Here is a 25665-nt window from a genome sequence, read left to right as displayed (position 1 = left end):
TGGACAAAAGGGCAAAGAAAAGTAGCAAGCAAGAAAGAAGTATGTGCATTTCGGAATACTATCCATTTAACTACAACTTACAATTGGTATGAGATTCAATCCAGAGATCCATCGGTCAACAGCAACAGAAACTTTACAGTTTGATGTTCTATAATGGTGCTATTAACCGTAGAGGAAGAGAGATATGAAGCTTACACACCATTTATTAATAACAATGACCCTGTTTCACACAAAGGGGAAATCCGGGGAACATTTAACTACGTAGCAAACCAAAACCCTCTTCAATTGTCAGCTGCTCTGAAGATCGACAGTAGGGAGAGGAAAAGGTTGATGATGTCTAAATATAAGGCAATGGACGCCCATATGTACTCGTCGTATGAGTATCTTTTTATGAGATTGTCTGTGTCGTAAACGATGTATCCACAGAAAATGATGGACGCTAGACACCCATAAACCATCATGGAAGTCCGACCCAATGGAAAGAAGGCCTGCACCCCATGAATGAAGTTCGTATTATGTTACGAGGAACTAAATTTGAAGTACATTCATGTCAACATTGAGCAAGGGGTTCAGCTAATGAGCATACCTGAATCAGACCAAATATCAGGAGGACAATCAGAGCACCAAATAGAAATGGACCAAGGAAGCTGAAATCCTGGCCTCTTTTGGCAGCCCAAAATGTGTAGAGAGTTAGACTCACCACAACCACCGCGGTCAGAACTGCAGCCTCAAGAATGACTTTCCCTGTTCATGATTCGTTCAAAGCTCAGACACAAGGAACTATTTCGCATTTGCAAACCAAATACAAACATCTTATACCCAAAGACACTACTTAATACTGCAGAGAAACAAGAACTTGACCAAAAACCTACACCAAATATACAGCCATATGTCGAAGATCCTACATGGAAAAAATCAAGTGTCACTCCTGGTAAGATAGATAAGTTATCCCTCTCATTACCAATTAGTTTTAGGATGAAATCCATGTTATCTAATAGGTATCATAACCTATAAAATCCAAAGGGGGTCCAAAAATAAAATTAGGATCCAATTCAAGAATCCATGTTATATCTAATACCATATTCTCACCCCTAAAGGCAGAATGCAAAAGGCAATAGAAGCAAAAAAAAAACACCAAATTGTAATTAGAACTGTTTTAATTCGTATGCTACGATCGGAGGGAAAGGGTACTTGCCATATCTACAGTATAACTTGTGAAGCTATCCAAGAACAAGCAATTTACAAAGTGTCACTCAACCAATAAGGCAAGAACTTATACTCTAATTTCAAGTCACCTAAAAGGTATCAACTTAAAAAAAGAGGGTTAAATTGAAGAATACTCTACTCACCGCTTGTAAACGCGCAAGTCAACCCAATCGCAAACGCAAAAGATATCGTGAAAATACCCAAAAGAACAAAATTGACAGGGTGCTTCTGATAGTAACAAGAGAGCGGAATCATCGCTGTGGAGAATTCCAAACAAAGACAACAAAACCCAAATCAGAAACCAGTGAAACCCTAAGAAAACAAAATCAATTTCAGTAGTAAAGGAAAAACCCTAACTTATAAAGGGCGTAAGAATGAGAATGATGTATAAAGCCAGGCCTGCCCCTGTAGAGTTAAAGAAGGTAGAGATTGGTCGAACATTAACAACAGTAGCGGCGACGGCAATGGTGGCGAGCAGTTGGATGGTAATGATAGAGTAAATCTTCCGAATAAAAGCCCATCGGAGCTGTGGGCTCTCCAACATCGTCGGGTACAGCGGCGTTGTTCCGCCCTCCACATCATACTTCCGCTGCTGATTCCACATCCCAATTACAAGTTGGAAGAAAAACAAAGAAACAAAGCTTGAATCAAAGGTGTTTGGCGGCCAAGAAAATGGTCGAGAGAGTTTTTAGAGGATCAATGGAATCTCAAATTCGAGTTTCGGCTGGATTATTGCAGAGCTTTTAAAATGTTGAGATTCCGATGGACGGAGACTTCTCGATTCATCGCGTCTAAGCCAGAAAGTCCTTTCTATAAATATATATTTTTTCCTTTCAATTTGTTTATTAAATTTTAGTAACCTGCTTAAACTTCTATTTATCTATTTTTAGTTCTAAAACCGAGGTTCCTATTCCTTAACATGAAAGAAAAGAAAAATAGAGATATCTAATAAAGTAAAAATGTCTTTTAAGCATTAGGAGATGTTCTTTTAAAAATTTAAGCAGAGAAAAATACCTTTTTAATCTATACATTTTAAAAATTTATATCGAGTTTTATTTTAATTTCGTTTATAGATTTTAAAATTTTACTTTTTTAACTTTAAATTTTAATTAAATACTCTCTTTCAATTATTTATGTCAATATTTTTTAATTAATTTAAAATAATTATGAAAAAAAATGTGATTTTAATTTTAAACGGAAGCAAAAATAATAAAATTTAATTTATTATAATTATATTAATTATTTTAAATTTATTAACATAGATTAATGCTGAAGACGAAAAATAGGTATTTAGTAAAAATTGAGGTTAAAAAAACTCAAATGTACGAGGTGAGATTTATGGTTTAAATCTCTTATAGTCCCTATCTTTTATTGTATTAAATAAAAAATATAGAGCAGATGATAAAGTTACGGTATAACCACATCTCTATCTATTAAAGGATAAATTCCATTTAATAAAGTATTTTTCTCTAGTATATTTTTGTTTAAAAGTTTTTTTTTCCTCTTGTGTTTTCTTATATATTTTTCTTCCTTGTTTTATTATTATTATTATTATTATTCATTATTTTGCCTTAATGGTTAAGAAATCATAAAGGATATGAGAATGATTTTCTTTCTTTACCTCCATTTGAAATTAGAAAATTGCCTGAATGATTTTTTTTTTTTTTTTTCTTTCTAGAATTTGAAGTCTGATTAATGACTTTAGGGTGATTTGATTGGAAGTTTTTTTGAATTAAGATTTTTACAGACATCCGAAACTCGTATTTGTTTTTAAGTTTTTAACACTTTTTCAAAGAATTTATATCATAATTTCTCATCAATTTTCTCTTTTCCCCTTTTGTTTAATTTTCGTTTTGAATATGGTTAATTAATTAATTAATTAATTACTATTAATTTAATAAAATTAATATAAATATTTGTTTTAATAAATGAATAATAATCTAATAAAATATTTACTTAACTTGTTTTTGAAATAAAAATTTATTAAAAGAATGCAATTACTTACATAAATTATTAATTAGTTAGCTAACAATATGTTAAATATACTTAATTAGTAGTAAACTAGATAAATTTAGTTAATACAAAAATTCATTTTTTAATAATAATCAATGATTACTTATTATTTTTGTTATAATCAAACAATTATTTAGTGAGATGAATTTTAATTTGACGAAAGAAATAACTAACTGATTAGTCCTTCTACTATTTATAATCATTATATATTCATTTCGATTTAATTTTTACTATTTCAATGGTTATCAACCTATCATATTTGATCTATTTTTCATTTTTTATATAAATATATTTTCTTATATTATTTAATTAAAATTAAAACTACTAATATTGAGATGAATTAATTATAAAAATGATTAAGCATTATATTATAATTAATATGACATTCATCAAATATATTTATCGATTAATTTTAATTATAAATTACTCCATTTTTAAATATTTATAATTAAACTTATATCGATTCTTAATTAAATATTTTTTTATTAATATATTGAATGATATTTAATATTTAATTTATTTATTTATTAAAACTACAAAAGATGGTCTACTTAATTTCATAACTTAAATACTAACATCTTTTTTGTTTATAAAATTTTGATAACATTTCTCATGTACAACCAAACGCAGTTATCTTAGATTTTCAGACATTAATATTTCTATACATTCTATTCTCAAACATATTCTTGGATATCTATAGAACCTTAAACCAAACGATATTTAATATTTTATCTTTTAATATAACAAAGGTTGCGGTGTAGTTTATAGATTTGAACTTTTGATCTCAAAAGAAAATACTATATGCAAATGCTTACTCGACTATGTATATATTTGGCAATTAGATTCTCTATCTTCTTTGGAAAGATAAAAATTTAAGGAAAATTATTTTAAATGATAAAACGGCTAAAAATATTTAGAATTAATAGCAAAATATCATAGTTTATCTGTGATAGACGGCAATAGGCACAGATAGACTACTATTTGTGTCTATCTGTGTCATAATAGATACGGATAGTAGTCTATCGTTGTCTATCTCAATCTATCACAGACATACTGTGATATTTTGCTATTATTTGTAAATATTTTGATTTATTTTCCTATATTTGAAAATAGTCCAAAATTTAAACTAAATATAATTATTTTTTTTTGGAAAAATATCAATTTATACCCCTATATTTTAGGGATTATATCAATCTAAACCATGAAACTAATAATTATATTAATTTAAAGCTTCGATGTTTGTAAAATAATAAATATACATCATTCATTACGTTTGGTTTGGAAAAATCTTGTGTGGAACTTGTAGTTGTATCAATTAAACTTCTAAATTTTTATAAATGAATCAATTTAAACTATGAGACAAAATTTTCTTTAAAAATCGTCCATGTATTTACTCTAATCATACATTATGTAAAATAGACATTTGAAGAAGCCCACATATGTTTGAAAATTAATGTATGGATGATTTTTAAAGGTGATTATAAATGGTTAAATTGATTGACTTATGAAAATTCAGGAATTTAATTGACTCAAATTAATTCGTAGAATATTGGTCTAACCAAAGTTTATAAGTATAAATTGATACTAATTAATATGACCATCCATGTTTATGAATATAAATCGATATTAATTTACTAGTATTGGTTTTTAACCTTGAATCATCAGTAAGGAAAAAAAAAAGATTTTTACATTTTGTAAGGGGAGGGTTAATTTCGAAAATTTCAACATGGGCTGTATGGATTTGATATCCAACATTTGGGGACATACCAAAACTTTCATGAAAACTGGGCCTGCGGCCCATAGCCTCAGTTTGCAGTCTCGTAGGCCCAGCTCCACTCCTTTCTTCCGAACAAGCTTACACACGTTTTGGATTATTATTTAATGAATTTTATTTTATTCTTTCACTTATATGGTATTTATGTATATATACCATGTTTATTTCAAATATGTATGAAGTTTATTCAAAATGTATTTAGAAAAAATACAAATTTAAGGTTTGATATAATATATACCTCATATTTTAATATTAATCTCGTTTCTATTGAGATATATATTTCACATACTTTACCATATATACACATGTAAATTATACTAAGATAGATGACGTCCTCCGATTATTTGAAATATATCTGTATATATTTGAAATTGAAGACATAATGTACAGATAAGTTTCATATATACTATAACCTACGTGACTTTTATATGCGAGTTATTAATGATCGTCCGACGTGTGAATATGACATTTTTTCCATATGTGTCTTTTCTTATTTCTATTTTCTTATTGTTATTTTCAAAATATTCGAAATTCTATTTCTTTTTCCATATGAATATAGAAAAAATCATTTAAGACGTGTGAATATGATATTTTTTCCCCATATGTGTCTTTTTCTATTTTTTATTATTATTATTTTTCAAAATGTTTGAAATTCATAGATCGTGATATAGACGTTTGAGTTAAATATTTTTGTAATATTTAATCCTATTTGGCTATTCATGAGGAAAAAAAAAAACGAGTTTAAGACAATTCTGTAACTAGACGTATATAATTAGGTTACATGTGTAGAAAGCCCCGAAGGAATAAGTTTTCCATTCTTTTTGGCTTTATACGTAAAAATCTTTAATTGTAAACTCATATTATACTATTGTATTTTATACTTCATTCATTACATAAATAGACCATTGGATTATAAATTTTGACTAATATTATGGTGTATTTACCGTTAAGGCCCCATCTACTAATTTTATAAAATAAAATATAATAAAAAATTCTAGAGTTTTGTGTATCTCCCCCATCTATACATAGCATAGGATTTCGTGTATCCATGTACCCATTTTTTTAAAAATTTGAAAAAGGAAAAATTGTTTGAACATCCCATTTTTCTCATTTCCCCCCAAAATTTCCCTAGTTTCTCACATATCCTCCTTTTCTCTTTCCCTTCTTCTTCCCCACTCTTTTTTTTCTTCCTTCATTCATGGTTTCCTCAAATTACAGAATCATCTCACCCTCCTTTAAAACCATCAAGTAAAGGAGCTTGCAAAGTTAGTTGAAATCGGCAACGAACGGACGAACCCAGTTCTCAGGTTGCAAAGATCCAGGAATGGACGTCCACGATGATATGGGTTGATCGACACTGAATCTTGGTTGGGCGATACTAGAAATGGTGGACGACGCCATATCTGAGGTTAGAAAGCTTTGCGAGGGGCGAGGGATCTAAAATGAGTGTCCATGATGGATCTTGATCTAGTCGCTGGATATATATGAGTTTATTTCAAATAATCCATATACACCAGGGTTCATTTCAGATAATCCATATATATCTAGTGATCTGGTAAATGAATCTGACATTATAGATGGATGGATGACGGATCTGGGTGTATTTGTACATTTATTTTTAATTTCAAATATATATAAGTTTTTTGCGATTGTATTACCATCTACCTTTGTTGTTTAAATATATATTGAATATAGTTACTAACATATTTCAGAACATTAGTTTAAGAATTTGGACTCTACGAATTTGGTTTGTTTTTAAAATAATTTGATGATGCCATCTATCCTAGTTTATGGTCTAATTTATAGCATATAATGTGAAATATATAATTACGTTTGAAATAACCTCATATATATTTGAAATGCACTAAGATAGATGACATTTGAAACCACAAATCTCTTGGTTACTAACACACTTGTAAGCTAATTGAGCTATGCTCAGTTTATATGTTTATTTATGTTGGGGTTGATGCCCTAAATCTTGTAGGGTCCTATAGTTTGTAAACATTTGTATGAACAAACATTTCAGTGATTTATAATATGTGATATTTTCACATTGTCTATGAAATATATGATATTTTAGTTGCATTAACCACAAATCAATAAACTAAGATCTATGGTTATCGTTGTAACTTAAACATGTATGTGGAGACATACAAGCGGATTGTGTTTAAAGTGGTAATCTAAATGGTCTGTAGTATATGGATAAGGTTGGGTACTTTATCTTGGTGACACTACGAGTATGACCCACTTTATAGGTGTTACAATTGTTGTAAAATGCTACAAATGATTTGATTCTGATCATTCATGTATTAGACATGCGAGCGGGGATATTCTATACAAAAGAGTTTGTATAAGACTGGACCACGAAATGTTTAGTCTCATTATATAATACCGTTCATAATTGAGACTTTTATTTCACTAGGATGACTATAGATAACATGACCTTAATCCTGAGTGAGTTGTGAACTCCTGCTTATGAATGCTGTCTTTTGATTTGCATAGGTGAGAATGGTCAAATCGTCGACTCAACAAGCTTACCATTTTGGGGATTCGTCTGATTGGGGAGCTAGGAACTCAGCTACACAATATGAAATCTACTCATTCCTCGAAGCAGGGGTAAATAGATAAATTGCTCCTTTAAGGGCTAATTCCGGGTCTTGAACAATGTGGCGTCACACCCTCTCTTGGCCCGAGAGGGGTTTAATCATAGTGGGACTATGACTTATTGTTCATTAGAGGGATCAATGATACTTAAGGAGTTAGATGTAACTACAGGGCAAAATGGTAATTTGGCGAAGCTATACTTACGAGCAATTTGTGAAGGGTCATCGTACTGTTGATTGGTTATATCCAATGGACACAGAAATATATCTGTAGTGTGAAGAGTGTAGTTGTCGGTCTTTAGTAGAGTGCCCGACAGTCAACGAATGGTGGATAATGTGATTAAAGATTTTAATTAGTTATTCACGTATCGTTGGTGCTTCAAGCTACAGCTCCATAAGATCCCCTTGGTAGCTCAATGGATTTAAGTTGAGAATAAGTTTTTGGATTAATTTGAAATGTTTAAATTAATAAGAGGGAATTTAATTATATATGATATAATTGATATAATGTATTTGATACATTATTGTTTAATTGGAGGAACTAATATTTGAATATGATTCAAATATATTTTATATGAATAAGATTCATAGTTATTAAATTTAATATAAATATGATTTATATTAAATGTCATAAAATAGAGAAAAAGAACCATGATTTATATATTGTATATGATGCAATATTAAAGCTATAGGTTATAAATATAATATGATAATTAGGTTATAAATATAATATGATAAGTTAGTTATCATGTTTATTTATATTTATTAATTATTTGATAATTAACTCTTTTTCTCCATAACTACCCTTAGTGGGTAGTTATTTAGTTTTGTGGCAAAAATTGAGATAAAATGAAATTTGTTTCATAATTCCAAAGAGAGACACGATTTGCAATCGAGTTGCTACACACTTCTTGAGAGACTAAACGATCGAGTAGGAAGTCTATGCGATAGACTAGTTCGTCTACACGATAGTGTTGTTCCCTATACAATCATCTTCCTCCTTCAAAATCTAAACTTCCCCTCTAACCAAAATTAGTCAGAGGCCACCATTCCTGGATTTTCACACTGAGAATAACCAAGGTCACTAAGTGGTAGTGTCGGGGTTGGTTCGAGGATCGAGTTTTTGCTTGCTGCTTGTTCGAGGAGTGTTCGAGTTGTTCGACGCTTTCGTGAACGTCGTTTGAGAGATTATCTTGAAGAATGGTTCTTCAAAAGTATAATCTCTAATTTTTTTAAAAAAAAAATTCAGAAGCATGCTATAATTTAGTTTCCGATGCATAATCTGTTCTGTATGATTGTAAATGTATGTGTTCAATCACAATGGAATTTGGACGATCCACTTCCACTCAAAAGTTCTCTGTAAATAGAGTTCCTTCAATTTATTCATAGGGTTCAAAATGTTACACACTTTAGTTCTTAAATTTGGAGTTTGATTCAAAATTAGTCCTTAGATTTTAAAATATTACAATTATACTTTTAAAATTTGAGTTTTGTTTCAATTTGGTCTTTAAGTTTCAAAATTTACCCCTTTAATTTCTATTTTTCACCAAACACTCATTTTCAATTTTTGGCATTAGTGTCTATTAATTAATTTGAGATATTTATGGAGTGTAACTCTTTTAATTGATTTAAATTAACACAAAAAATTCTAAAGGATAAATTTGTAGTATTTTGAAACCTTGGGATTGACAAGCCGAACTCAAAACTTACCTAACATTTTAAAATGAAAAATTGCAGTGGGTACCAAAATAAAATAGGGAAATTGCAAGGGTGACTTTGAACATTTTGATATTGCAAATATAGCAAAACATTCAAATTATATTTTTGGTTTTTAATATATTCATTTCATATTTTACCCTTCTTGAATTTATATTTTTATTTACTCAATACACTGGGCACAGAGCATCACCATTGTGGTCGCCTCCTGATCTCCGAGCACTGTTTGAACAAATAGTTCGATTCCCTGATAAGATACTTCATGGCCATTGTATCCTCAAGCTTTATGCAGTGATGTGCTTTGAGATGCAATCGGTGCAAAAGGTATGCAAACCTTTTGAAGGCAAATTCCTTGTCCATATAGATTGTCCAAAGGGTTTTAGATAGAGAACAAGGATATTGGGCATTATTTAACCTTCCATTCATTTTAACTCAACCATGATTGTTAATTAAAACATAATAAAACAAATTCTTATCTCGTTTCTTGTACGTTTGTGAAAATATGAATTTCAATTTTTATAGTTAATTTTTTTTTTAACAAACGTTTGATTCTTTGCATTTTACACTAATACAATGTTTTTTTTTTTTTTTTTTTTTTTTTTTTTTTATGGTTAAGTCTATTTTGTCGCTACAAATGAAATAATAATATCTACAAATGTCCATGTAATGTAAAAAAAAATGCATAACAAAGAATAATACTATACATCACAAATTGTTTCCCAACAATGAAACAAAATTTAGACTATAAAAAGGAGGCTCTAAATGTAAAATTAATGAACCTCAAACTAATTATTGGAGGAATTGTGCGATTAGTTTGACTCTACTAGTAAGATAACAAACTATGATTAGATTAGGATAAAACTAAATGCAAATAAAATTGAAATCAAACATACTACAATATATCTTCAAAGGTTCAGAATGAATTAGATCAAAACGCTAGGAATAAATAGGGTTGTCATTAAAGGTCTTATTAGAGGTGGTTTTCGTTGGAGTTGGTTGTCTGAGGTGAATGTTAGTGTTGGTTGAGAGATGTGATGTTTACAAGTGCTAATCATCAAAGATGATCTTTGTTGGAGTTGTTGTCGAAGGTGGTTGCCAGAGTCTGAAGTTAGTCGTTGGAGTTAGTTGTTGGAGGTGGTTGCCGGAGCTCGAAGTTGGTAATTAGAGATGGTCAAGCGAAGGTAATCGTTAGAGTATGTCATCGGAGTTACTTGTACGAAGATAGCCATTAGAGCTCTCGTTGGAAGTGGTTGTTGGAATCCGAGTTGGTTGACAAAGGTGGTCGTCGGAGTGTGGTAGTAGTAGTCGCCGATGATAGTCAATGAAGGGAGCTATTGAAAACATTGGAGGGGAGGGATAGAGTTGGGGCGAGTTAGAGGGAGCGTTGGAGTGGGTTGGAAAAAAAAATCAACTCAACTCCACATCAACATTTAAAGTTGGTGGGACAAATATTGAGTTGCTAATTTTTACCAACTCAACTCAAGCCATGTTAATGTGTCAAATTTTTCAATATTCAAAGTGTATGAATCAAATTCAATTTTCCGAAAAATTAAAAACGGATTTGTACTCCAATTTCTATTAACCTCAAGGTTTGTTCTTCAACAAAAATTTTCAATATTCAAAATGTATGAATCACATCATTGATATTCTAACTAAACTAACCAAAATGAACTTTTAAATGTATAATAACCAAAGTTTATCTATAAGCTAATATATATAATATCCAAGTGTATTAGTAACCTTATATATTTTAAATATCAAAGTGTCAAGGTGTATTGGTCACATAATTGATATACTTAAAAGAGAGTTATATCAGTAAAGCATGTGTGTTTTATATTATAAGCATGATATTTCAAATGTATAGTAGTATATTAGATTATAAGGCACAAGTGTATCAGGCATCAATCAATAAATAATTAAAGATAATACATGGGTATATCAACAATATATCAATAGTATATTAACAGAGTATATCACTTATCAATCAACTTTTAAGAATATCAATACGTATATTAACAGTATATCAGATATCAAACAACTTTTAAGTCTATCAAAAGTAAATCAACAATATACATCAAATAATTTTAAAAAAATATCAATATTATATTAGCCAGGGGATGGATTGAATTAAGTATATTAATAATATCAATACACACCAAACAATTTTCAAGAATGTTAATAATATATCATAAATACATCACTTATAGATCAACTTTTAAGAATATTAATAATATATAAGCAATTCATTAGATATCAAACAACTTTCACGTCCGTCACAATATCAACAGTCTATCACTACATATTAAATAATTTTTATAAACATGAATAACATATTAACAATATATCACATTTTAATTAGCTTATAAATGTATCAACAGTATATCGGCAAAATATATCATACATCAAATAACTTTTAAAGGCTTTTTGGATTTTTCAAGTTTAACTATTGGGCTGGGCTAGATTTTTTTTTTTTTTTTTTGCCATTTCTGTAAAATTGAAAACATTTGAATAGGTGCCTAATTTTTGAAATGTTATTCGCTAATTTTGTAACCAGTTCTTTTAAAATCTAGGGATCAAATAGAAAGTAGACAAAAAAGATAATTTTTCTATATATATATAATTAAAAAAAAATCTATATTGTAAAGATAAGAACCATGTTGATAAGATTTTATCCTCCACATTAATGCTATATTTGCTGGGGTTTGGTGCATGAATTTGATTAGAAATGAATTTAAGTTTCAAAATTTTAAAAGATGAAAATGTTTCAAATTCTTATTTTCGTTTTGATCCAAAATAATTTTAAATGATTGAAATTAAATTTTCTTTTCTAAAATTATAGATAAATATAATGCACACTACATAAAACTTGAATCTAAGAGAGTGATATCTCTACATCTCTACTAGTTATTTACGTGTTTGTTTATCAAATATTTATTCCATTTTCTTCTATTATTTATAATCTCCAACTAATAATCATAAATTGAAGGTAGTTTTGGAAAAGAAATTAAATTTCTCTCACGTTTACAACGTCTTCCCAAAAGAATAAAATAATAAATAAAAATCAGGGTAGATAAGGAAAACGAATGTAAGGTCGAAAATTTCTCTCACGTTTACAACATTTTCCAAAAATAATAATAATTAATAAAAAAAGCAGGGGGAATTAAGGAAGAAGAATGTATGGTCGAAAATTTCTGACATTGACAACATTATCTTGACATTTGGGGAAGGGAATTGCAAATCAAAATGTGTTTTTAAAAACAAATAAAATTGTTGGGGAAGGAAGATGCCATTTACCAACTGTGTTAGGAGGACCATGTTTAGGAGGGTGTGGGGACTCATCATTAGGGGAGTTCAATATAATATCATCAAATTCTTCGTTATTCATCGTTAAAACACGAACATAACACAAAGTTTAATCATCCGGTTTGATATCATACCACCTACGTCTAGGGATAGTATGTCTAAGAAAGATAATTTCACTAATATATAAAGTCAAACAATTACAACACTGTATTTATCTGTAAATAAACAACAATTTAGTAACACACAAATAGCTTTATTTCATGAATGATCACTTAGACTCCTTCTAAGTGTGAGACCTCCTATCAATGAAACTTAAGCTCCCTCAAAGTGTGTGAAAGAACATTAATGAACGATCACATAGTCTCCCCTAATCATAAGACTCCCTTTCACCAAAAACTTTTATTTTTCCACCTTCCAAAGAAGATATCACTTCACTTAGAAAATTTAGGTTCCTCCCAAATATGAGAATCTTTTATCAAAATACAGTAGAATGCATTAAGATCTAGAAAATCACTCAAGATCAACAGAAAAAACTTCACAATCACATGGACGGACACACTTATGTTTGCGGCACCAATACAAGACAATGACTCGATAATACTTCAAAACAACCAACTCTAAAAAGAGTATAACAACCTCTTAAAAATAGCACAACAGAAAGGAGAATGCCAAACCCTCATCATAATATGTAGAGCCCTAGAAAACTAAATAAATACGTGAAGATCACATAGATTAATTTTCTAGACAAGGAAAATATAATTTGTTAGGTATAACATTCGTAGGGATATTTCATAAGACATCTCAAGAGATGAATATCACAATTTCCTTAAAAAAATATTACCAATACCAAATCGCTAACCATAAGTATGGGATCACGTGGGTCTAGTTTTATAAATTTATTTATTTATTTTTTTTCTTGTGTCAGTACGGTGGGGAGGTTGTATGTTTGGTCACAATTGATTGCAACAACATAATAATAATGACGACAAGACTAATAGTTGGTGACCATGGAAGGATGGATCATATGGGGTGTAACAACCGATATTTTACTCTTTTAGCCTAATAATTACTAGTCATATTTGAATACATTTCAAGATGCAATTATCTTTACATCTTCCACTTTAATCACATAAGAAAATAAAAAAAAATAGAAAATATTTGTTTCAAAAAAGTATTAAGAAGAGTTATCCATGTAAAAAATGATGAAAGATTCTAATTTGAAATGTATTAGATACAAAAGAAATTCAAAGAATTTAAAATAAGTTATGATTTCAAATTTTGTTTTTATCCTAATAATTTTTCATTCAAATTTGGCCGGATTTGCCAAGATTAAATTGTTTCCCATTTGGCCCCTTCTTTATTCACAATTCATCTCTATTGATCATTTCTTGAGTTCAAACGTAACCTACTCAATCAAAATAAAGAAGAAAACAAAGAATCAGAACCTTTTCAAATCTGAAAAAAAAAAACATGTGGAATAAGCCACTTTTTCCTTTCTTACTTGAGGTTTGAAGGTTCAACATTCGGAAATCGACTTGCTTTCACAAGATCATACGTCTCTATTTGATAGTATGAGATTCCATCTCAAAATCAAATGGTATGAGAAGAATAGTCTATCTATCTTATAAGAAATGTGAATTCCCATAATTTTTCCAATGTGGAATTTCCAACATCCTCCAATATCACGGCAAGAAATATAAAGTTTTTTCTTTTCCTACTATGACGCCGACAGCATCAAGTAGGAATGGTGTACCAACAGTGTACAGAAGCTAGCGATAATGAGAAGTCGAGGGCTGGCTAGAAGTTTTGATGAACGAAAAGGTAAAGAACTTAGAATAATCTGAATAGTGTGTTAGACGATATAATATTTAACTCAAGCTTTAGAGTCAATCAGTGATTTAAAATTGTATCAGAATAGAGTTCTTTTAGAGATATATTATTTTTATTAATAGCACGTGTCACATATTTTTAAAGGTAATTATTTTAAATGATAAAATTATTGATAATATTTTTAAATATCATCGTCTATTCGTTATAGATATTAATATTATAATATGGCAAAGGAGTCCAGAGTCCATTGTCGGATGGTACTAGATATTTTGCGTATATAAATGAATCTCCCTCTCTGATCTCTTCACTTAGGCGCATTCAAGAACTTAAATTAAGAGATTGGTATAGAGCAATAATGGCGACAGTAGAGGTGAAAGAGAGGAAGACAGTTTCAATGGCAGTGGATCCTAGTACAGTTTTTGAAACAGGAAAATTTGAAGTAACTTCCATTACTGTGAAAACAGGCATATTTTCAGCTTCAAAGCCATTGTTTATCTTCACACCCACTAACCCAGGTTCGTATCCTGTCATCTTGTTCCTTCATGGCTTCTGCTGCATGGGATCCTTCTACTCTGATCTCCTCAACCTTATAGCTTCCCATGGCTATGTAATTGCTCTCCCACAGGTAAAACCCACAAATTATTTTACATCACCACAACACAATTTAACAACAACAAGAAAAAAATTAAAGCACATAGTTTCTAGGCCATTCTTGTTGCCATAATACTTGTTTCCAAGTCCTAGTTTCCATAAAAAGAAATTTTTAAATACTGTTTACTTCAAAGTTTAGAGTAATATTTTTTGTTATTTTGAAACAAGGGCAAAGTTGAGTGAGTTTTTTCTTCTGGCAATTTAGTGAAAATTAATAATTTTTTTTTTATCAACTTTTAAAAGTTATATTATAATTTAAAATGATATATAATTATTTAAAATAATTTAAAAAATTACTTTAGATATGTTTTAAACCTATTTTTAAACTAAAAAATTGACTAAACACACATATTCTTAAAGATAAATTAAAGTAATTCAAGTTTTAATTTTTTTTTTTTTTTTTTTGCGACATATACATAATTATTGGGTGCAATATATACGTAAATATATGTTAATCAACAATGGATGGTAATTTCAGTTGTACGTGATGCCAACCACAAGTGAAATGCAAGAAATAAAGTCAGCATCAGAAGTGATAGGATGGTTGCCGTCGGGACTTGACCCATTACTACCAACCAACGTGAAAGGAGATATTTCAAAGCTAAGTCTAGTAGGCCACAGCCGAGGTGGCAAAACAGCTTTCTCCTTAGCCTTAGGCTACGGCCGCCCTTCCCTCCCCTTCTCCGCCGTGATCGGCATCGACCCAGTCGCCGGAACCAAATGCTTCCAGCCCGAGCCCCACATCCTGAACCCCATCTCCGATCCCTTCAACATTTCCGCACCCATCACAGTCATTGGGACCGGGCTGGGTCCTATGTCGGCGAGCCCGGTCACATGCCCCTGCGCCCCCAAGGGCTTCAACCACGTTGCGTTTTTCAAAAAGTGTAAGCCCACATGCGCCCACTTTGTGACGGTGGACTACGGCCACATGGACATTCTGAACGACAACCCGCCTGGGATTACAGGCCTTTTCACGAACATTGCTTGTTAGAATGGGAAGGGCCCAAGGGAACTTATGAGGAAGTGCTGCAGTGGGCTTGTGATTGCTTCTTTGAAGGCTTTTGTTGAGAATGATGAATCTTTTCTCAATGCTATTTATGTTGACCCTTCTATTGCTCCTGTTGACCTAAATCCTGTGGTGCTTATTTACAAAGCGACATCCTCTCCATAAATTTCCAATTCTCTCCCACCTCTAATGTTTTTGGATTTCAATTATTCTGTGACATATATATTCAGCTTTTTGAAAAGTTGTTAGAAATAATACTCAAAATTAAATTAAATGCAGAGTTCAACGAATATTTACATAGGATTTGGGAGAAAGATTATGTAAGATTTGAAATTACGTAAAATAATGATCAATAACTGGATAAATATAATATCCCTAGGTCAAATAAATTTTAAATAATTATCTTAAATTATTGGTCGTTTGATTTTCGAATTTTGGAGTCAATTTAAAATCATTAAGAGATAATTAATTGTAGGTAGATTTAAATTGATTAAATATTTGAAAATATTTTAATAATGTATTTAATTGTTTGGGTCTAGATTTGAATAGTAAACACTATTCAAATCCATGTATTACCTCCCTCTCTTTTAGAAAAATAGTTAGAAATAATTCTCAAGATGAAATAAAATAAGAGTTGAATATGGATCGACTAAATTATACAAAATATATTTGAATTTTGCATTTTGGGTAAAAAAAAATGCTCCTTAATTTTAAATTTTTTTAAAGAATATCCTTAAATTTTTAAAAAGAATTAAAAAAATATTCTTACCGTTAGTTTTAGATGGAAACCGTTAGTGTTTTATTTAAAAAATATCCTTCAACTTTAAAAAGTTTAAAAAATATCTTTAAATTTTTAAAAAAAATTAAAACATACCCTTAAACTTAAATAAAAGTTCAAAAATACCCTTAAACTTAGATAAAAGTTCAAAAATACCCTTAAACTTAAAGAAAAGTTAAAAAATATCATTACTATTTATATATGAACAAAAACCATTAATACCTCGTTGTATGAAGACCAATAAGCTTTCAAAAATTACATTAGTACCTTTACTTAAAAAATAAAAATAACTAAATAAAAGTTAAAAATGCTCTTACCGTTTGATTATATATTAGTACCTGAGTGTGTGTTAATAGTCAAATACGTTCTTTTTGTGTTTTGCTATAAGGGAAGATTGTTTTTGTTTTTAGAGTCTTGTGGGATCTTATGTTTTAATTTAAAGTTATGGTTTATATTTTATTGTGACAAAATTGGTGTAAGAATTAGACAGATTAGAGCAAAATAAGATTATCAAAGTAGAAAAAAAAGTATTTATCTATATAATTTGTTTTAAACTCGATTCTTTTCGAACTCAAGAAAACTTCAAACAAATTGATCATTATACTAAAGGTATGGGTGCATTTTAAAACTTTTTTTTTTTTTTGCAAGGCTAAGTGTATGTTCATGAGTGGTTTTTAAATTGTTAAAAATCATTTTTGTCATATTTACACTTTTAGTCATTCAAAAATTTATACGTTTTTACAATTTTCATATCATCAATATTGGTTTTAAAGGATTAAAAAACACGTTTTAGAGCTATTCTAAAAATGTAAAAGTGATTTTAACTATTTTTACATCACTCCCACACATGCCTTTAAGAGTTTTAATGCAACATTTAAAAGTTAATGATAACTATATTTGAAACGACTATTAACAAGTAAAAGTGATTTAAACTATATGTTAAAAGAGTATTAACGGTTTGTGTTCATGTACTGACAGTAAAGATATTTTTGAAACTTTTTAAAAGTTCAAGTGTGTTTTTGAAACTAATCACTAATGGTTTTCATCCAAAACTAAGAACAAGAGTACTTTTGAACTATTTTTGAAGCTCAAAGGTATTTTTGAAATTTTTAAAAAAGTTCAAAGGTATTTTTGACACAAAGTATATAGTTTAAGTATATTTTGTTAACCAACTAAACTCTTTAACCTAATTAACCACTATTCGTTAACTACCGGGTCACTCCACTAAAGCTCAGTAGTTTCACTCCCCTCACTGTAGATATATTATGTCACTCGATATAACCATGATTTGTAAGTTAACCCTTCACAGGTTGTTCGTAATAACGGCTGGGTCAAAAGCTGTTTTACCCCGAGATTACATCTAGCTTCTTAAGTCCCACTTATCCTCTAATGAAGAATTGGTTTGTGATCCAATCACTAAACCGAGTCCCTCTCGGGCCAATAAGAGGGTGGGACCCCTTGTTTAAGACCCAAAGTCAGCACTTGGAATAACCTTTCTACCATCTCTAAAAACGGGTAGAAGTGAATTCTGTCTTGCACCTTATGTCCCCAGTTATCTACCCAGTCTTACCCCTGAAATGGGAGGCTTGAGCCGACGCTGTTGAGCCAACCATGATTCATGCAAATCTAATGATAATCCCGAATAAACATGAATTCATAGTTAGCTTGTCAAGTTACCTAGGTCATCGCTTTAAAATAGTCCGTCTTAAACAATAAACAACATTATAAAGTAAGATTAACTTAATTTTTGGTCTGATCTTATACAAACTCATTGCATAGGACGCCCCCATTCCTCATGTCAATACATAAACGAATCAGGATCACTTCGTTTATAGCACTTTACAACAAATTGGGCCGCATCCGATAGCGTTACCAGAATAAGGTACCCAACCTTATTCGTATACTATAGACCATTTTGGCTATTTACTTGATCAACTCCGACTGTCACCCTCTAGTGGTCGCCCTGGCCAACTCTAGTCGCCACCTTCTGGCAGCCATCTCCAGAGACCGCCATCGGCCAACTCTAGCCGCCACTCCCGACGAACGCCGTCGACCAACTTTGGCGGCCACCTCGATGACCGTCATTGGTCAACCTTTGGTTGCCACTGGTCGACTCCGACCACCATTGACTAATCTTAAAAAATATTAATAAAAACACTCTTAATATATAACAAACTAGATAAATTTGTATATAAAAATACTTTTAAGAAAGAATTTCAATACATGTGTATTTTTTTATTATTTTAAGGAGTTTTTATCTAAAGTGTTTGAATAAAAATGAATTTTTTAAAGATATTTTTTTTCTAAGTCATTCCAAATACGTCATTAGACTGCAATTATATAGGTATATTTATTTGGGCTATATGTGTAGAAAACCCTAATTTAATTTAATATCATTCTCATTTTTTTTTTCGTCGGTCAATTTAACTAGCTCGAAGACTTAAAATCTAAAGGTTTAAAATGTTTAAAACAACTTAGCGACCAAATAAAAACTAAAACTCAAAATTTATAATTTTTTATTCCTCAAATTTAATTTGATAAAAAATATATAGTTTTTCATTAATTAAATTTAATATTAAAATACTAGTTTATTTAAATTTTAAGTTAGCGTATAATGGTAAAAAATGATTATTTTCAAATTAGTTAAAGTGACAAAAGTCTATGAAATTCTATTTCAAAATCTAGTAAAATTAAAATATCAAATTATTAAAACAATAGATTAAATAAAATTACAACATTAGTCAAAATCTCTATTTCAATTTTTTTAAAAAAATATTATTCTAAATTTTTTAATTTATTTTAAACTTAACTATATTAAAATAATTAAGATGACAAATTTAAACTAATGTAAAATCTGGCAAGTGGTTAAATACAAGAAAATATTTTACAAACTAAAGATTTATAAATTTTCACTTTATTCCCATACTACTTAAGCCTGCACTTCAAACACAGGCTTTTTAACCGATTTCCAAAACCTGCACTCCAAATATAGTTTTCTTAAACTCAGACTACCTAAACTTCTCAGCCTAATCTCCTAAGCTTAAGTTTCCAAACATGCGTTACGCCCCTTGGATTTTATATTCCTTCTAATTTTAGTTTTTGGAGTCAAAATTAAGAAATTTGAGAAGTTGATTAATTGAAACTTATTTGATAAGTGATTTAGAGATTTTGGAGTTAATTTGTTAAAAGATTTGAGATAATGGGATGTTTTGAGTCATTTGAGATTTATCTTCCGCCAATTTAACATTAAGTTATTTTGGAAAGATAATTTGGAATTTGTTTCCTTTAATTTTGAAATCTTTGGAACCAAATTTGAGGATATCTGAAAGGATAATGAATTTATTTAGATTAGTTTGTTGCAGACAATTAAATTGAATTTAAATTGAGGTAAGATTTAAAGCGTCATCGAGTTAATTAATAGATAGGAAATTTGGAATTTGGACCAGAAAAAAATGGTAAAGGATATTTAGGCCTAGATTTATTTATAACATTTACATATATGCAAAGGAAGAGAAGAAGACACGGGTTAAGGAAAAAAAAGGGTCTTCAATTTTAATTTTAGCCACACACGATCCTGTTGGAGTTTGGAAAATTTGAATGGATGGGTCAAATTTTGAGACTCGAAATTTGACCCATCTTTAAAAAACGCCTGAAAATTGGCTTCCTGATGACGTCAGTCGCGTGCAAAAGTGTCGTTTTAACCCTAAAACGTGACGGGGTCAGAGACAACACAGATTTCATGCTCTTTCCTCTCGTTCCTTCATTTCGTTCCTCTTGCTCCTTCATCTCGTTCCCCAATTCACGTTGTTCTCCATCATTTTTTTCCTTCTTTTAAATTCTTCCTCTTGATTCTTCTTCTCGCTTCTTCCTTTTATTTCTTCCTCTAACTTTTCCTCATCAATTTTGTAGTTTTTTCCTTCATTTGAATTCAAAAAGAAGAAAAGAAAGCCAGAAGAAGAAAGAAGAAGAAAAAGAAAGGTAAAAGAAAGAGAAAGAAGAAGACGAAGAGGAAGAAGAAGCCAACGACTAAAATTTAAAATTTAAAATGTTGGATATGTCCAATGAAGAACGAGAGGAAGGAATGAGTCCAAAACGAGATGAATGAATGAGAATCTTTGATGCGTATACGACATCGGGCTTTTGGGGACTAAACGGACATTTCACACGTGGCTGACGTCATGAGAAGACCAAAATTCGAGTGTTTTTTAAAGTTGAGTCAAATTTCGAGTGGGCCTCAAAATTTGACCCGTTTGTACAAATTTTCCGGGAGTTTCTCTCTCTTCAAGATTTTTTTGAGCAATGATTAAGTGTCCTAACCACCATGCTCCTTTTCTTTACCATACAATATATATATGTTTAGAAAAGAAAAAGTGCCACATGGTACGTTTCAATTGGATGACAGTTAGGCTGCACAAAAGATGAGTGCAACCCAGCTGCACCTAAGTTTTCCCCCTTTTTTTGTTCATCACTGTAGCACATACCGGCCGTTGTTCGCCCCTGATCATTAACATGTCTCCTGCCATGATTTCGTCCGTGCCGCCCAACCTCACTAGTAGTCAACATGCAATACCGATGAATGTTCATCTCCCTTAAGTCCCTCTCTAACACCTGGGTATTGCACAGTAACTCCAGCATCAACCCTTAAGTATCTCTTTCTAACACCTGGGTTTTGCACAGTAACTCCAGCATCAACCCTTAAGTATCTCTTTCTAACACCTGGGTTTTGCACTGTAGCTCCACCACCGACCATCCCTCACTCACATCGGTCATCATTTGTTGTCAAATCGTCGATCGCTGCCAACTCCCCTTAGCCGTTGGAGGTTTGCACCATCATTGCCGAATTATTTGGATTTTATGAGTAAAGGTTTCTTCTTCAAGATTTGGTGAGTTTTCTTGAGCTTCTTAGTTAGTTTTTGAATACCCATCAAATTTTGGTATGAAATTGATGTTACCCACAATGATTTGGGTGTTAGATTATAATTTTAAGGTGTTTATGGTTGCTAGACCGTCTGGCAAGATTCGAAGCATTTTGGCACGTTCTTGATAAGTATTAAGGTTCTAAAACCTTTCTAAGTTTTCAGAAGTTGCTAGAATTTGGGTTTCTAGTTCTTAATTTATTGTCGACTTAGATTCAAGGAATTATTGGATGATTAAAGTTAGTTTTGAAGCAAGGAAAGTTGGGTAAGTGTTTTAAAGACTTTTTAGAATGAGATTATGTTTGGAATTATGTTCTAAAGGTTGAATTCGAATTTGGTTATGGTTTGTACTAAAAGATTGGTTCAAGATTTCAGTTAGGATAAGAAGGAGATTAAATTAATTGGGTTAGATTTCGTGGTAAGTAATTTTACTACTGGAATCACCCTTTTGTCAGGCGACATAGATAGTATGACATGATTGGTTTTCCTAATAGATATAGAAAGATTGATATAATTACAAAAGTTACATGAGCATAATAATATTTGCATATGACATGTTATGTTTAAATCTTTCTATTGGAATGCCTTTGTGCTGGACGATGAAATTAGAATGTTAATGTTGACTTCTCTAAGACTACCTAAAAGTTTCGCATGATTAAAGAGAATGTATGAGCATGACTGTACCATATAATGTTGGAATTTGTGTCCTAATTCTCCTGATAGTTTCGTAGTTTATAAACACTTTGAGAACATATTGTTATTAATAAAATAAATGTTATTTTATAAGCATTTACTCAAATCCAATAAACTAAGATCCGTGGTTATTTCATGTAATTTAAACATGTATGTGGAGACATACAAGTGGATCATGCCTAAGTAATAACCTAAATGGTCTGCAATAGATGGATAAAGGAGGGATACCTTATCCTGTTGACACTATGTATATGACCCATTTTGTAGATGTTACAAGTGTTGTAAAGTGCTACAAATAGTATGATCTTGTCCATTCAGGTGGAGACATACGAGTGGGATATTCTATACAAAGATTTTGTATAAGTCTGGACCACAAAATGATTAGTCTCTTTATATAACGCTGTTGATAATTGAGACTTACATTTCACTAGAATGACCATAGGTAACATGATCTTAATCTTGAGTGAATTGGGAACTCCTGCTCATGAGGTGGTCCTTTGATTTGTATGGGTGAGAGTGGTTAGATTGCTAATTCAACAAGCCTACTATATTGGGGATTCGTTTGATTGGGGAGTTGGGAATTCAGCTACACAAGACAGAATTCACTCCTTCCCCAAAGTAGGGGTAAATAGATAAATTGCTCCCTTAAGGGCTGATTCCGGGTCTTGAACATAGTGGCTATACACTCTCCTGGCCCGAGAAGACTTAGTCATAGTAGGACTACGACTTATTATTCATTAGAGAAATCAGTGGTACTTAAGAAGTTAGATGTAACTACACAGGGAAAAATAGTGAATTGACCCAGTTGTACTTACAAGCGATTTGTGAAGGGTCATCGCACTGTTGGTTGGTTATATGGACACAGAAATATATCTGTAGTGCGAAGAGTGTAGCTGTTGGTCTTTAGTGGAATGACCAACAGTTAACAGATGGTGGATCTCGTGATTAAAGAGTTTAATCAGTTATTCACGTACCGTTGGAGCTTCAAGTTACAGGTCCATGAGGTCCCCTTGGTAGCTCAATGGGTTCAAGTTGAGAATCAAAATTTAGGTTAATTTGAAGTGTTCAAATTAACAAGAGAAAATTCAGTTATATGTGATATACTTTATTTGACGTATTAGATACATTAATTGGAGGAATTAATATAACTATAATCTATATTAAATACCATAAAATAGAAAAAGAACTATGGTTTATATGTTTCATATGATGAAATATTAAAACTATAGGTTATAAATATAATATGATAAATTGGTTATTATATTTTTTTATAACATATTAATTATATGATAGTTAATTATTCTTTTACTCTAATAATCAAATTGAGTGGGAAGTTTTTGGAAGTTTTATGGTAATTGTGAGGTAAAAGGAAAATTGTTTTCCCAATGAGTAAGTTGTTTTTTCACTCAGATTAATCTCACAAAAGGCTATCATGTAAAAGGATTTTACTGAACGATAGCATAGAGAGCATACACGATCGAGTTACGAGTTTACTATACGTGTTACTTGTTTACTCGTTGCTACATGATCAATTAGTAAAGTCTATACGATAGGCTTCATCTCCCACTTACTCGATCGTCTACCTCCTGCTTTCCTCAATCCAAAATCATACAGAGCCCATAACTCCTAGATTCTCACATCAAGAATACCAAGATAACCACTGTGGTGGTGTTCTAGTTCCGTTCGAGGATTGAGTTGGATTCGATTGGGTTCGAGGTTCATTCGGATATTCGTTAAGATCGAGTTCTGATCGTTGCATTTGAGTTCGTGTTGTTGAATGATCGAGGGATACTTGAAGAAAGGTTATTCAAAGGTTTGCATACTCTATCCCTTGTTCAGTCTTTTAAAGAAGCATGCTGTCATTTTTTGTTTATGCATAATCATTTCCCTTTAGATTGTAATTGTTTGTGTTCTTTCTCAATGGGATTTGGAACGATCCGCTTCCGATAATTGGATCTCTATGTTTAGATTTCCTTCATATGATATGTACAATGATTTATGTTGTGGGAGTTATTGATTGAATGTTATATGTTAAGTAAACTAGGTGACGATTTACTCTCCTAGCATTACCATGTTACAACTCTGTGGACCAACTGGCTCACTATCATGTTACAGCTTCATGGATTGATGAGTTCACTACCATTTTACAGCTTCATGGACTGACGAGTTCACTACCATGTTACAACTCCAAATCGACAGGTTGACCATATATTATAGCTTCATGGATCGAAAAGTTCACTATAGCTTCGTGAACTGACAATTTCATCATCATGTTATAGTTTCATCGACGAATCCACTTTCATATTATTCTGTGAGCCTTTGAGCCACCAGATTTGTGTTAAGATGTGTTAAATTGTTCTCTATATTGTCAGTCATGATTAGTTGATGTATGCATGTCCCACTAGTACGACTGTGTTTATTGGACATGAATGCATAGTCTGACCTAAGTAGTAGGGTTACTTATTGGGGAATTATACTCATCCTTTCTTATGTTATGTTTTCAGGCAAGACAAAGAACGTGTCAGAGGCGCTTGATGAGGAGATTGATTGACAGTACCATGGGACTGGAGATGATGCTTCCACTTAAGTTTATGTTTTCATTTTGTTTCGGATGTTTCAATTGAGAACTATTTAGTTTTGAAATTTAAAATTTAAATGTTCTTTTACTTGTTTTACATCAAAATGATCAATTAGTTTTTTTTTTTTTTTTTTTTAAAAAAAAATTCATGCATAGTGTAATGACCTAGTTAACGATTTAGAGAAGTTGTGTCATTACAATTGGTTTGAATTCATTGTTTAAGTTTAATTTTTGTTTAGATCTTAATATGGGTGTGCTGCACGAGATGAGCAATTAAAACAATTGGAAAAAAGGTGTGCTATTTGTAAAATGCGAAAAAAAATTTGAGTTCTATTTTTGACGATTTTCCTAGCTTTAATTTTCTTCTATGTATAAATAAAAATTTCATTATGAATACAATTTTTATGTTTAAAAAGTTTTGATTTACGTTGGGAGGCATAAATAATTTTATGTTATAAATATTATAAAAATTGATGCCCAATGCTTAGTGTTCTAAAAAACCATGTATCAATCTTTGTGTTGTCCACGTATTTTGTAATCATTGATGTTTGGTATCTACGTTAAACCAAATCCTACTTGTCAAATTGCCTATAAATAG

The 25665-nt window shown here is 30.9% G+C and overlaps 2 protein-coding genes and 2 long non-coding RNA genes across 4 annotated transcripts; 2 read left to right on the top strand and 2 right to left on the bottom strand.

Moving 5' to 3' along the window:
* Positions 1-22: 22 nt before the first annotated feature.
* On the bottom strand, positions 23-2167 carry LOC120078195 (protein LIFEGUARD 2-like). The gene is made up of 4 exons (XM_039032418.2): positions 1564-2167; positions 1350-1463; positions 587-744; positions 23-488 (listed from the first exon to the last, which is right to left on the bottom strand). The coding sequence occupies exons 1-4, from the start codon at positions 1808-1810 to the stop codon at positions 282-284; spliced, it is 726 nt and encodes a 241-aa protein (XP_038888346.1). The 5' UTR covers positions 1811-2167; the 3' UTR covers positions 23-281.
* A 12524-nt stretch (positions 2168-14691) lies between these two features.
* LOC120077598 (chlorophyllase-1) lies at positions 14692-16376 on the top strand. The gene is made up of 2 exons (XM_039031534.2): positions 14692-15070; positions 15575-16376. The coding sequence occupies exons 1-2, from the start codon at positions 14801-14803 to the stop codon at positions 16085-16087; spliced, it is 783 nt and encodes a 260-aa protein (XP_038887462.2). The 5' UTR covers positions 14692-14800; the 3' UTR covers positions 16088-16376.
* A 4993-nt stretch (positions 16377-21369) lies between these two features.
* Positions 21370-25277, top strand: LOC120077654 (uncharacterized). Its single transcript, XR_016529526.1, has 4 exons — positions 21370-21525; positions 21615-21763; positions 24104-24302; positions 24994-25277. It is a non-coding gene; the product is annotated as an uncharacterized LOC120077654 (long non-coding RNA).
* LOC150035877 (uncharacterized) lies at positions 21374-21677 on the bottom strand. Its single transcript, XR_016529527.1, has 2 exons — positions 21543-21677; positions 21374-21488 (listed from the first exon to the last, which is right to left on the bottom strand). It is a non-coding gene; the product is annotated as an uncharacterized LOC150035877 (long non-coding RNA).
* Positions 25278-25665: the final 388 nt, after the last annotated feature.

This window comes from Benincasa hispida, chromosome 5 (genome assembly GCF_027475165.1).
Source record: "Benincasa hispida cultivar pf3 chromosome 5, pf3_genome.v1.1, whole genome shotgun sequence".
NCBI lineage: Eukaryota > Viridiplantae > Streptophyta > Magnoliopsida > Cucurbitales > Cucurbitaceae > Benincasa > Benincasa hispida.
Note: the sequence above shows the minus strand (reverse complement) of the source record. Positions and strands in the feature narration are given on the sequence as shown.

Bases quoted from the DNA above. Each gene is read 5' to 3' on its own strand.
- LOC120078195 (XM_039032418.2), bottom strand. From the start codon at position 1,810: ATGTGGAATCAGCAGCGGAAGTATGATGTGGAGGGCGGAACAACGCCG. The intron at 1,464-1,563 runs GTTAGGGTTTTT...AATTCTCCACAG, and splicing joins CATTCTTACGCCCTTTATAA to CGATGATTCCGCTCTCTTGT. The intron at 489-586 runs GTATGCTCATTA...CATGGGGTGCAG, and splicing joins TGATATTTGGTCTGATTCAG to GCCTTCTTTCCATTGGGTCG.
- LOC120077598 (XM_039031534.2), top strand. From the start codon at position 14,801: ATGGCGACAGTAGAGGTGAAAGAGAGGAAGACAGTTTCAATGGCAGTG. The intron at 15,071-15,574 runs GTAAAACCCACA...TGGTAATTTCAG, and splicing joins ATGTAATTGCTCTCCCACAG to TTGTACGTGATGCCAACCAC.